Raw genomic sequence first — 15,283 nt, forward strand, 5'->3', positions numbered from 1 at the left:
TACACAAAGATAAAAAGAAGGATACATGAAAAATATGACCAATATGTAGGGCAAATATATTCTTTGTTTCACTGATCATTTGCTTCATAAGCATATACTAGTAGGTGGCAGATTTTATTCTGTAACTGTCCAGGACAAAATATTTGTTTACATTCATATGTTTAGCGCTGCTGGTAGATTTCTGCTGAACTAAGATTCTTCATATAAACGAGGTGTACTTTATATAGTAGGTGGTACTTTGTCAGACTTATGGTACATCTAAATTATTTCGACGTTTATTCTACATAGAAAAAGTTAAATTACAAAAACAATAGCGTGAATTGACATTTAATTGTGCTCCTAGATCGTGAACTTATAGTTAAATAATTTAATACAATTCGTCGACGATAATAATTAAATTATTTAAAAAATCTTTCGAATGCTTTCCAGCAATTATGGACAGCAAGAGACTCTGGAGTCAATAAAATAATGTAATTTTGTGTTCATGGTCGTTAAAGAAGTTTTATTTAAATGAGTACACGCCTAAACGAAAGAGACAATAAAATTAAAACAAATATAATTTCATAAATTTTTTCATTTATGTAAAAAACGATTGAAATATTCCCACAAAATCTTAGCATACTTTAAACAATGTCATATAAATGTTGTCAGTATTCCGACCATGTAAAGCCTCAAAAGCATTACATGCTCCAAAGACACGTATTTATTGTTTGGGCAATCAACTTGAAAGCTCCATGTAGACGGAAACTTTGGGTACAACTTTCGCCTGCATTGATGTAGGAACTTGTTTCTATAAATATAAGGTTTAATGCTTTGTACTTAATTAAACGCGGCGAATTCAACGTTTTAGATTATTACTTTGACAAGATGTAATTTGAATTTAGAATGGATTTAATTAATTTACAGCAAGTTCATGATTTAAGCCTGTATATAACATTGGGAGTTTATAATATAATCCTTACACATTATAAAAATTTCCTCCGGCCATTTTTGTCTGTATATATGAGCACAATATACGCAATAACGATAAGTAATATGACTCACGACGAAGGCTTAAAAATAGAATACAATTATTTTTCTTTTTTCTTTTAGTTTTACTCTTTTTTTTTCTTTTTTTTTAAATGTAATAGGAGGCAAACGGGCAGGAGGCTCACCTGATGTTAAGTGATACCGCCGCCCATGGACACTCACAATGCCAGAAGGCTCGCAAGTGCGTTGCCGGCCATTCAAGAATTGGTACGCTCTTTTCTTGAAGGACCCAACTTCTTTAACTAGGGTTGCCTAGAAGAGATCGCTTATTAGCGATAAGGCCGCTCGTTGCATCCCTTATAATTTTTATGTATTGTGTTTCTTTTATTTGCAACGAAGTGTAAATAAAAAAAAGATCTAGGAGCACAATTAAATGTCAATTCACGCTATTGTTTTTGTAATTTAACTTTTTCTATGTAGAATAAACGTCGAAATAATTTAGATGTACCATAAGTCTGACAAAGTACCACCTACTATATAAAGTACACCTCGTTTATATGAAGAATCTTAGTTCAGCAGAAATCTACCAGCAGCGCTAAACATATGAATGTAAACAAATATTTTGTCCTGGACAGTTACAGAATAAAATCTGCCACCTACTAGTATATGCTTATGAAGCAAATGATCAGTGAAACAAAGAATATATTTGCCCTACATATTGGTCATATTTTTCATGTATCCTTCTTTTTATCTTTGTGTATTCAAAATGCAATTAACATCAAATAATCTGAAACGCACATGCAAAGAATGCGGTTTTAATCATAAAGCAGCTTTTGTAATTGCGATAGCTGCTAATTAAGGTGGCACACATTTACTGTGTAAAGAGCTTTGAGGTTTGTTTGTTAAAAGAACTATTGTTAGAAGACATAACTGGTTTTGATAGTTTATAATATAATAGTGTCTTAACTGCGCATGTTAACAAAAATTGCCCAACAAATGCTTCATTGTTAAGGCAATTCTCTACTACGCTATCTATACTAGCTAACGGCTCATAACAAAAGGATAGTGATAAATTATTGAACACATTAAACATGTGGGAAACACTTGAGTAAAATGCTATGTAAATTAAATTCATGCCATTATTTAGAAGGAATATGGTGAATATTTTAATGACAAATCCTAAATATTACACGAAATGCAAAAACTATTTCTTAGCAATGCCATACTATTTCCAATTCGGCCTCAAGAGCAATAAAGCCCTTAAAACATTATAAGTTTATTAACTCTAATAATAAACTTTAATAGCTTCTAATTTAATTTTTAAAAATCTGTATCTTTGTAATTTTTGTGTTTATTTTTAACTTTTAATGATTACATTATAACAATGCGATTTAAAATTATAAAATAAATAATTTAAAATGACTAATAAAAGTATGCTTATAAACGTCATGTTTAATGTTATTATTATTAATTACGATTTATACTTGTGAAAAAGTTTTCCTAAAATATAAGATACCGGCGGCTTCGCACGGCTGAATATTAATTATTTTATATTCTGAATTGTAAAAATAGAATACAATTATTTTTCTTTTTTCTTTTAGTTTTACTCTTTTTTTTTCTTTTTTTTTAAATGTAATAGGAGGCAAACGGGCAGGAGGCTCACCTGATGTTAAGTGATACCGCCGCCCATGGACACTCACAATGCCAGAAGGCTCGCAAGTGCGTTGCCGGCCATTCAAGAATTGGTACGCTCTTTTCTTGAAGGACCCAACTTCTTTAACTAGGGTTGCCTAGAAGAGATCGCTTATTAGCGATAAGGCCGCTCGTTGCATCCCTTATAATTTTTATGTATTGTGTTTCTTTTATTTGCAACGAAGTGTAAATAAATAAAAAAAAATTAAATATAACGACGTCATTTATAGATTGAAATGTAGAATGAAAATATAAATAAATGAAAAACACCGATTTTAAGATGCCCAGGAACGAGTGCAGAAGTTAAATAATGCCTAGAAAGCGCGACCTAAGTATTCGTTCCGCGACCGAACTCGTACATATTTGAACGGCAATCGTAGGAACGAGTGTGAAATGATTTCTTTAATATTGTCTTTAATTTTCAAAGAGTGACAGTATGAATAATTATCATTTAATAATACTAATAACCATACAATCACTATTTTAATTACCGTTGAATAGCCGTTAGTTTATAGATCTAGCAATATTGACAAATAAAAAATAAATTAAAGAAATCAGTGGCGCTACAACCTCTTAAGGTCTTGGCCTCAGATTTCTGAATCTTTTTCTAGATCATTTTTAAATCTAATTGGCAAATAGGTGATCGATTTCCTCACGATGTTTTCCTTCACCGTTCGAGCAAATGTTAAACACATAGAAAGAAAGTCCATTGGTGCACAGCCAGGGATCGAACCTACGACCTCAGGTATGAGAGTCGCACGCTGAAGCCACTAGGCCAACACTGCTCTATTGACAAATAAAGTAAATTAAATAACCGTTCTGGACTGATTTGACTTTGACGTTGTTAATTTACAACCTCTGTCATATTTGACAATGACAGATGACAGTAACGCCATTGTTCCAACATGTATAAAAGTAGCGTAATTTTTTAAATAAATATATAAAATCCATACGTTATGAACATCAGTATATTACGTAAATTACATCATACGTTCGGCTTGCTCGTTTGCTTTCACAGTAGAAATTTCCCCTGAAAATATGTATAAATTCAAGCCTGGACGAAAGTGGAGACATACTTCACGTGGAATGTGTGTGAGAGCTAACAAATGCGAGGTATTTTCTGGTGTATGTGGAACGATCCTTTGTTTATATGTAAGTGGGCGAGTGCCAACCCTGACCGGGATTGTTGGCGGTAACTTGAATATTGTTATTTCTAGGATATGTATGAAACACTTGAAAATCAAATTTCTGGCAAAAAAATAATTCTACATTCAAAATTTTGTTTAAATTCGTCACATTATTTTTATGTAATGCTTTTACAAGCAAACAAGACTAGCCCGAATTGATTTTTTTTATTCCATTTTAGGGATAATTGTTGAACGTTTCACTTTGGATTTTATAAATTTATATCCGGACAATATATTAAAAACGTACCTACCAGTTGTCATAACAATTTTAAAATAAATTGTTACTGAAAATGGATCGTCAGTCTTACTTATCGTTATTTATTTATTATTTCGGTAAGAACAATGTCTTAATAAAAATGTATTACTTATGTTTCATAATCAACACTGACGTTCTACAGTACGACGACGATGTGTAACAGAGTTTCTCCCTTCTTCCAAATTAATCCGCTATGAGGCAATGCCGCTTTAACCTCGTTCCGACGGCTTCTATGACTTCAGCCAACGATTCTACGCCACCCTCGCGCAACCGACGGAAAAAGGGTCGCAGACAATGTTGCTATTGTAAAAAAGATTATAATTTATGGAAACTTCCCACAGATGACTCTGTATAAACTTACCTAACATTTCAATTTCAAAATACAATCACACAATACATAATAGCCAAAAACGTTTTTTTAAAGAAAATATTAGTTAATTACAGTTAATTAATTCGTGTTTGCTGTATAAAAAACAAATTGAGGGTACTCAATTTTTTCGTAAATGAGGGTATCAAAGTTTCGAAACCACGAAATGACACGACAAAATAATCTAAGTATTTTTGTAATAAATTGTGAGGGGTTGTGAGGAGACTAAAAGCTAACTTACGTATATTCTAGGCTAATCTTACTTGTTCCTATTGTGTTATTAATTTATCTTACACACATATTTGTAAGATTATTATTTAGTAGTTTTACTAAACTATTGTTAGGCTACTATTGGCAGGTCAGGGTAGATAGATAGAACCCAATAGAAATATTTTAATGAAGATATAAAATAAATTTAGACCAACTTCAAATACTTAAATACTATTTAACTAGGCATCTTAATTATGTATGATGAAAAAATTTGTCAACTCCCTTATCTGAGCGGGTTGTCTCTCTCCCTAATATATGGCGAGGGGGCCGATGGCTGGGAATGCGTCATACTCGTGCACGGGTGCTACTTGTGGTGACTGGTCGTACTTGAATTCGTGAATGGCGAATGCTACACGCTCGATATTTATCGTGATATTTATCGTGATATTTATCTTGTATTTTTTTAGTATACTACACACTAGATACGAATCGCGTCAGTACGACGGTAAATTTCATTGAGTACACTCGTACATTTCGTGTTACAATATGAGTAACAATATTAAGAAAGCTTGCGTTGCCATTATTATTATTATTATTATCAGTATATGCTGATATACATCAATATCCAAGACTTTGAATTGTAAAAATTTTCCGCTGCAGCACCAGATCGTTTCAAATCTGTTATTTTTTAAATTATTTTCTGTAGTTTGCCTAGTTTGCATTTGAGGTGTCCCATATGGCCGATTTACACGTATTAAGTTGACTAAAAATTTACAAGTAACTTAACCCGTGTAAACAGTGAATTTAGTAAGAAGTTGCAAGTTAAAATTTAGTTGCAACTAAACAAGGTAGAATAGAATTTTGTCTATTTTTCGGTTAAGTTGGTGGGCGTGGTTAATCACTTGACACGTTTGGACAGGCAAAATTTAGTTAAATTTAAGTGAAAAGCATAAGCTGGCGGAGTCATTGCAAAGCTATGCTTTTGCTTTCGGCGCTGGAAGCTCAAAAACATATCCAAAACTATTTGTCCGATATGCGTATACAACAATTAATGAACAGTAGTAGAACCCCTTCCCCAATAAATAATAGTAGCCGTTTTACTCCTTCGCCTTCTTCAAATACGTATTACGTTGAGTCCCCAGAACCTTCACAATCATGTATTGGAGCATACAATACAGTAAATCCCCAATCAGGAAGAGAAAATCCTATAATATTTTGTTCTGTGGTCGTCCATCTTGAGCGAATAAATGAGTTTAACTAATTATTTAGTATTTTTACGTGTAAACGGTTACTTAAAATTAAGTCACTTGAAATTTAGTTAAAATTTAGTTAAGACTTGGCAACTTAATACGTGTAAATCAGCCTATACTTATAGGTAATGTTTCTAATACAAGTATGAATTCTCTATATTATTCCGCCTCCATATATGCGCGTCCTCTTCCATCGCTGGCAGAATAAATACTGACGCGATAAATATCGAGCAGAGACTAGACGCTCGATATTTATCGACGATAATTGATACGGATCGTGGATTTTTAGATTTCTAGAAATCCAGCGATCCGTATCACGGATCGTGATACGCATGTACTACACATCGTAATTTTGGATCACGATCCAAATATCACGATAAATATCGAGCGTGTAGCATTCGCCTCTCTGCTCGATATTTATCGCGTCAGTATTTATTCTGCCAGCGATGGAAGAGGACGCGCATATATGGAGGCGGAATAATATAGAGAATTCATACTTGTATTAGAAACATTACCTATAAGCATAGGCTGATTTACACGTATATAGTTGCCAAGTCTTAACTAAATTTTAAGTAACCGTTTACACGTAAAAATACTAAATAATTAGTTAAACTCATTTATTCGCTCAAGATGGACGACCACAGAACAAAATATTATAGGATTTTCTCTTCCTGATTGGGGATTTACTGTATTGTATGCTCCAATACATGATTGTGAAGGTTCTGGGGACTCAACATAATACGTATTTGAAGAAGGCGAAGGAGTAAAACGGCTACTATTATTCATTGGGGAAGGGGTTCTACTACTGTTCATTAATTTTTGTATACGCATATCGGACAAATAGTTTTGGATATGTTTTTGAGCTTCCATCGCCGAAAGCAAAAGCATAGCTTTGCAATGACTCCGCCAGCTTATGCTTTTCACTTAAATTTAACTAAATTTTGCCTGTCCAAACGTGTCAAGTGATTAACCACGCCCACCAACTTAACCGAAAAATAGACAAAATTCTATTCTACCTTGTTTAGTTGCAACTAAATTTTAACTTGCAACTTCTTACTAAATTCACTGTTTACACGGGTTAAGTTACTTGTAAATTTTTAGTCAACTTAATACGTGTAAATCGGCCATATGGGACACCTCAAATGCAAACTAGGCAAACTACAGAAAATAATTTAAAAAATAACAGATTTGAAACGATCTGGTGCTGCAGCGGAAAATGTTTACAATTCAAAGTCTTGGATATTGATGTATATCAGCATATACTGATAATAATAATAATAATAATGGCAACGCAAGCTTTCTTAATATTGTTACTCATATTGTAACACGAAATGTACGAGTGTACTCAATGAAATTTACCGTCGTACTGACGCGATTCGTATCGAGTGTGTAGTATACTAAAAAAATACAAGATAAATATCACGATAAATATCACGATAAATATCGAGCGTGTAGCATTCGCCATACGCATGTACTACACATCGTAATTTTGGATCACGATCCAAATATCACGATAAATATCGAGCGTGTAGCATTCGCCTATGCGGTGATGTTAGTTATTTCGACTATGTATTTGCGTGTTGTTCTCACGAGAATGAAAGTGCGTGCTCCTATTTCACCATACCTCCTGCTGGTAGAGGACAAGTCTTTGTTTTTAATTTATTTTATTATTATTTATTACTTAGATGCCATGTGGAACATAGTGTAATGGTTGCAGCTCCTTACAAACGTTGTGTAAAACAAAAACTTGGCGATTATATAGAGTGGCGGAGAGTTTATTGCCAGTTCTTCTCTTCCGTTCTACGCCCTTGATTTGAGAACAGGCAGTTAATGTAAAATTAGAAGGATTTAATGTATTTTTTTTTGACATTCATAAGTGTACATTGTGTTACCTACATGAATAAATGACTTTTGTTTGTTTATCTAAAAATACGATATCTTGGACTTAGATCATCTCATTATAACTTTTCTGTTTTTACAAATCAAACGTTCTAAAAACGTTTCACGCCGTTGTATTATATAAGAACCCCGATAGATCGTCATGAGTTTTATTCGATCTACGTCACAGTATTACTCGGGAATTCCATTTTGTATTCACCTTGTGTTAGCGAAGGTGTTTTAACTTGCATAATTTAGTACTTGAAGAAAGCTTTGAAAGTTTTATGGGCTTTGCGGATTTCTAGTGGTCTTACGTGTGTCTTTGCTGTTAGTATTTTATCCCTTCCTGTTTGGTATGGTACTCGAATCATTGTGGTTAATAAAGGATCGGCAACGCACTTACGAACATGGGTGTCCAACTGCCAATTTTGGCTCGTTTGTCCCCATGTTTTTACAATGATAGCAGTAATATTATATATTTTGATGCTTGTACAATACTGTATATTGTAGTTAAATTACTAATGGAGGTACTCACTGTTTTTATGAATCGAACGCTTGAAAATTGCCTAGTTAAAAGTAATAATACTCGTACATTTACTAGTTGATATATATATATATCTTAATATATATAAATTACGTGTCACGTTGTTTGTCCGCTATGGACTCCTAAACTACCGAACCGATATCAATCAAATTTGCACACCGTGTTTAGTTTGATCCAACTTAAAAGATAGGATAGCTTACATTTCATATTATACCCGCAATATTATTTTATTGCAAAATATTTGTTTATTATTTGATAGTCACAATTCTAACAGATGGCGCTGTGTTGAAAGTACCAACGTTTCACATAAGCTACAATTTAATGGCATAACCACCAAAAAAGCATGGTGGATTGGTGTTCTCCTGCCGTTTCTCTCGAAATGTGAATTCTTCTCGCCTGTGATATGAAGAATTGCACATCGCCCAGCATGCTACAGTACATACAATTTATTTGCGCTCCTCACTACGTTAATAAAACGCAATACGCGTTGAAGATGAAATCTTTTTTTGTTATTAAATGTTTCCTAATGTCTCGTATTTCTATTCAGGATGCAACCGGACATATTATGGAGACATAGGCAGAACCTACGAACTGGAGCTTCACAGACCGCGGCAGGACCTGGTGCCTTATGTCTGCCTTATCACTGTCACTGCTGCTGGAGGTATACATGGAGATCTTATACAGGTATGTGTCTATTCATTATAAGCTTATTAGAGAAATGCCCGAGCGTAGAGGTATGCTTATAGACGCAACTTTTTTGGGTTAAAATTAACAGAGAATCTTTTTTAAGAAGAGACTAGCAAACTCGGCGAACTCCGTTTCGCCACCAGATGGCTTCGTTTCATGTAACATTTCGTTTGGTGATCCCGCTTTTCTGTTGAAATTTTTCCTAAATTTTCTTTGCTATAAACCTCACGGAGCCTGAGACCTTTCCAACGAATGCAAAACCGTGGAAATCGGTTCGTGCGTTCTGGAGTTATAGCGTCAGGAAGGAAAACCTGACTTATTTTTATATAGTAGATTTTAATTATATATAATGCATTGTTTTTTGTCTCTATATGTAAGCGTTCTTTTAAAAGTAAAAGGTAACATTAAGCAAATGTCGATGAAACTTAAAATGATTTAGTAAATTGTACCAAACATAAAATTAAACTTTAATTACTTCGTACAAAAAGTTCATGCTGATGAAGAAAAGCAGCGATTACATACAAAATACATAGAAATGAGACATTCATCTAATTGCTGTATAAAACCAAAATCCACATACATGTAAATAAATGTGGTAAATCAAAAGTCCTGAATAGAGCGACTGAATAAAATATTCCTCACGTTGAAAACAAAAATCGTCAAAGCGAGCAACGAAATATGAACGAAAAACGTGCCTTTTCACGCGATGGAATATGAAAAATGATCTGTCGCGTTACCCAGATAGAGTTTTGAACCTTGACTCGTTTTGTTTGAGCTCAGAATTCCGGTACATTCCACAAATGCCTACGCAGAGTTAAATTTAAATTTATATTGTACGGATTTTCATCATGAGTACCTGCTCCATATTAAAACGTTTACAACAAAAAACGGATCCTCAATACTAAATTCTGAGATTCTGTTTTATATTATATTTATTTTAATATCAAAAATGTATTTACTCATGATATTTTTTTTTAAATATTACCTTTTCTACTCTCCTGCCATTGTGTCCAGGGACTTTTTCTATATCTAAGCTTCACATCACACGTCTCGCGAAATACGCCCCGGCTACATCTGTAATATTTTTGTTTACATTTACTCATGTTGGTGGTGTACACTTGTAAATGTAATAATTTAAAAAAAACTAAATTTACATTTACTATCAGTTCCCAAATCAAGGAATGCCTTGTTTTTAGGTTATATTGTAAGTAACGTAAAGTAACAATTAGGCCAGGCTTCACTTGACATATAAAAAAAATTGAGGGCCTATTATAAATATATTGCCTATGAGTGAAGGTTTATTTAAATATACCTTCTGTTGTGTCATATGTTTCTTAAAAGGTAGCAGTTACTAGATCAAACCTAATTTTACGAGTTTCATAATATTTTCAGTAGCTCAAAATGAATTTTTCACTTCAAAATTAAATTATTCATGATATTTTTCAATACATGTCGTGTTATCTGAATTTAATAAGATGAAGAGGAAGTTTACTTCCTTATCTATGATAATGAATATATCTTCACTGCATCTATTATATTAATTATTTTAATTCTAATCAAGTCATTATTATTGATTTACAGTAAAGATTTTATTTTTAGACACATTTTCGTTACACTACTACTTGAGCTACAACCAAGAATTAAAAGTTATTTTTATATTAATAGTTTAATTTTATTTAATATAAGTTATTATATTTACGCTAATAATATTTAGAAAATCGTTGACTAGTATCTAGTTCGCTAAGAATTTTAGTCAACGACTTTTAGTACTCAAATAAACAAAAAAAAATTAAGTCATTTCTTTTAAGTAAGCAATTTTAATTGATCGAACTATAGTCCGGCAACGCTCTTTCGAGCCTTCTAGCAATGTGAGGTTCCATGGGCAGCGGTATCACTAAAAATCAATTTGCCTCCTATAATACATATTAAATATTAAAAAACGTTTTTCATTTATAATACCAGAAATAGTATATTGCATAAAAAGGAATAAATTCTTATGCGACCATAAATATTCCGAACTCAGTTATTGAGAAAAGTTATATCTCATTTCATTTAAATATCTGCGCTAGACTGAAGGTAGAATTTTATTAAAATTTCACCTGAGAACTACGACGATAAATAATAAAACATTTTCAGGTATAAACTTATTAGAGGTGGGAAATAAAGAATAGTTCAAACTTAGGTCTGTTCCGGACAGCCTTGTGATTCTGTAACTCACTTTTCGAACTCACACAGCGGTTTTCGCATCGGCGGTCGCTCTCAAATCAGTCGTGAAGCAGTCATTTTATGATTTGGCATTCTGATAAGGTGGGAGCATGTAGTTTATTGTTTATAAATTTGAATCGCAAGGCAGTTGTCAACTTTAGTGACTTTACATTGCAACTTGATAAGTAAAATATTGATTTATATTAATTTGGTGATGAATGTAGTTTAATAATAGGATGATGTAGTTATAATATAAAGTAAAAATAATGCGGTAATTATGTTAAATAGTTATTTATATAATAAAGATTCTGTTCTTCTTGCCATGTGCCCCGAAAAGTGGAGCAACAAAATATTAAACTTAGGCCAAAGGTACAATAAATTCAAAAGAGGAGGACAATTTGTGAGTGTGTGTGTGAGTGGCACAGTGCAGACAGAAGTGACGGGTGTGTGGACTTAGCAATAAAGGGCACACATATATCTAGAAACGAATCAGATGGTAGAAATATAAATGTTTTAAATGAGTATCTGAAATAATAGACTTTTTATTATTATTAAAAAAATTATCAAGTTATCTAAGAGAAATTGTTTTATATTATGATGAATTGGCATTGTTTCTATCAAAATACACAAATATATATAATATATTATAATTCCGTTACCATATTCGTGCCAATAAAGGATTATTATTATCATTAACAATGCTGATGACTTATAGAAATAATTTTCTAGTAATATTAATGAATTATTATTTATACTACATAGAATGGAGTCCCTACGTCTGGTATTTAATATGTTCTATATTCAAAAGAATAGTCTAATCTTTGAATCGTTTTTCTATAATCTATTTAGCCGTAAAGGTTCTCTTTGGTCTCTTAAAGGTTGTCTCTTACTATCACAACGGAAAGACGATTTGTTAGAAAGAAATGAATTGGTATTAATTCACAAAAAAATATGATAGGAAGTAAAGGGAACCGCTATAAGGCAGCTACAGCAGCCCATGGTTACCTAGTGGGCGCGTTGCCGGTCTACGTAAGACAATACTTTATACGTAATTTTTATTTTTAAAGTATATTATATTTAAAGCAGTGTACAGCTTTTGTTAATAAGGGGATAAAAGTCTAAATAATTAATAATATCTTTCAATGGATAACTTTTCGTAACAAAACAATATATATTTTCATTAAATAATAATCTGAGGCAACTTTAAATTTTATGTGACTAAAATATATACTGTAGAATTCAATTTTTCGATATCTTTTTTTGCAGGTTGACATATTTAATAACATTAACATTTTTGACATTTTTAATTATCTTTTTTTGCAGGTTGACATATTTTATTGTATTTTTAAAGACTGTGAATTAATTCTGTTGTCTATGAAAACAAATGAGAAAGGTTTACGGCTGGAATGAGAATTAGAATAGGGATCTTGTTCGTTCTCGGCCTCAATTTATCAGGAATGGCCGATCAATATTTGACTCTGGGGAAAACGTTACACAAATAGAATCTACTATGAATTTCATTATTATCTAATGTTGATTGATTTTCTAAGTACTGTTGCGATAAAAAAAAATTGGTCCATTTTTTTATTAATCTAAAAATAAATATAAACAAATAATTAAAATACTATTTTTTTATTAATCTAAAAATAAATATAAACAAATAATTAAAATACTAAATTAAATTAGTTTAACACGAATAAGTTGAGATCTAATTAAATGCCAAGTTTTAATATACAGTTGACAATTTATATACAACGGCTCACGTCGCATTGCAGCTCTAAATTTACTCAGTAACGTTTGCGTTTTAAATGAAAGTTTTATTAAACCATAGTGATCAGCAAACGACTCTTACTTTATGTAAATATTTGATAAATCTGCATTTACATTCGTCTAAGAAATGTAATTTATTTATTTATTTATTTTTTTTATTTTTTTAATTTTTTTAATTTATTTTTTTAATTTATTTTTTATTTTTTTATTTATTTTATTTATTTTATTTATTTTATTTATTTTATTTATTTTATTTATTTTATTTATTTTATTTATTTTATTTATTTTATTTATTTTATTTATTTTATTTATTTTATTTATTTTATTTATTTTATTTATTTTATTTATTTTATTTATTTTATTTATTTAATTTCATGGGTTATCTGTCTTAATAATATTAGGTTTTAGATATTAAACCAATTTCATTTATTTATCCGTTAAGTTTGTTATAGATGTATGCTATACCTGGTCTTGTTTTGTTATAAATCTTTACAAAAGCCCTTATAAATAAACATATATAAAATTACTATAAACGAATCGTAAGACCACACGATGGCGCGTCATTCGGTATACTTAGGCTATTGTTAAATATTATAAAATGTTTGAATAGTTACAAAAATATACTTCCATTTGAAATTATAGTTTAAAGTATACTTTAAAATGCAAGTAGTAAATATCTATAATTATAATTTTAAAACAATTTAAACACAGTTTACCGTTAACGAGTGTTCTTTTGATTAAACCGCCGCTCTACGCTATATTGTAGCGAATGCTACGCCGTAGCAGAATATGTTTAATATAAACAGTCTGTGGATAGCAATATCCGCTGTAAATCCTTGGAGAGTCCATTTAAAACCTTTTAAATGAAAAGTGAAATCATCCATACCGCAGTCGATAAACTGACGATGAATATTTTCTAAAGAATATTACAGCCTCCGTGTAGTATTATATTTTTGATTGAAAAAAAATGTCGCAGTGATTAATTATTAAAAGACGTATTAGGGCTCTGCATTAAGAGTTATGTTAGTACTTATGTATATATTTTTTGTTCCTAGAGAAAGATCCGTTAGAAAGGTATTTAAGGTTGTTGAGGGAGCTGGTATTTATTTTAATAATAAAAAAATAGCTAGATGACTACTAAAGATTCTCAAAAAATAATACCTTTTTAAAAAAATACATAGACAGAAAGTAAAAGGACTATGAGTATTAAATTTCCCATAAACTAGCATGTACATTGTACACGTGTAATTTAGTTACAACTCTGTAGTAGAAAAAATGGGTGTTCAGAGTGAAAGGGTTGCTAATTGACAATGTTGAATCCAATATGAATTCCGACGAGAGATCCGGAGTTCCTCCAATACAAACTGTAGTGGTAGTTAATGCGTGCAATAATTGTTGCACGCCTGACGAAAGTTATGCGAAAAAGGGTAGATTGGTAATTTTAATGTAATTTTTTTTTAGTAAAAACACAGGTAGGATCTTATTATATTTTTAAATTATTAATTTTGTAATTTACTAATTTTTAAATTACTAATTGTTAAATTACTAATTTTTAAATTACTAATTTTTAAATTACTAATTTTTAAATTACTAATTTTTAAATTACTAATTTTTAAATTACAAGTTTTTAAATTAATAATTTTTATTTTAAAATCTTAAATCTGACTTTTATTATTTTCGAATAACAATTCGTATCATCCAAATTTTTAGCGTAACCAGTCTCCCTCTTTAATGAATCTTTAAACTAATTTACAATGAATGTCCTAGTGCGGCTAGAACACCGTACTTTAAATATTTTTTTAACTACCTGTGCTCAACGGGTCAGGTCATTCAGTGGACCGTTCACTTGGTCGTAGCGCGAGACATGGATTATCCAACAAAATGATTTCAATTGCAATCATTAGTTCCCTAAATTAACGCGTTAAGACGAAGTGTTCATGATTGATTAGTCAATCTATAATTACAGATAACTATATGGCAGCTAACAGAAGCTTTATAGAGCTATTTTTTATTAAAAGAACTCAGAATTAATGTTTTAAACTTAGAATTCAAGTAAACTCGGTCAAATAAATACGCCCGTAACGCTTTAGTTACTTCATGCTTCATTACCGTCGCGTTTAATTTCAAAAGTCATTTGTAAAAAGAACTCCACCGTTTAATTTGCATATAATTATACCGCCCATTTCTTATCGAGTTTGTTTTTCAAGGTGCAATTGGTTTTGATCCTTTTGTAGCGAAGTATTTTATGTAATATGCTCTCAAGTAATT

At 31.3% G+C, this 15,283-nt stretch overlaps 1 protein-coding gene across 1 annotated transcript in view; it reads left to right on the forward strand.

Moving 5' to 3' along the window:
* Positions 1-15,283, forward strand: part of LOC125049472 — a 112,673-nt gene that overhangs the window by 60,448 nt on the left and 36,942 nt on the right. Inside the window, exon 3 of the mRNA XM_047648788.1 lies at positions 8,901-9,037. Coding sequence (XP_047504744.1) covers positions 8,901-9,037 — 137 coding nt within the window. The remainder of the gene's footprint in view (positions 1-8,900; positions 9,038-15,283) is intronic.

This window comes from Pieris napi, chromosome 5, assembly GCF_905475465.1.
Source record: "Pieris napi chromosome 5, ilPieNapi1.2, whole genome shotgun sequence".
Lineage (NCBI taxonomy): Eukaryota > Metazoa > Arthropoda > Insecta > Lepidoptera > Pieridae > Pieris > Pieris napi.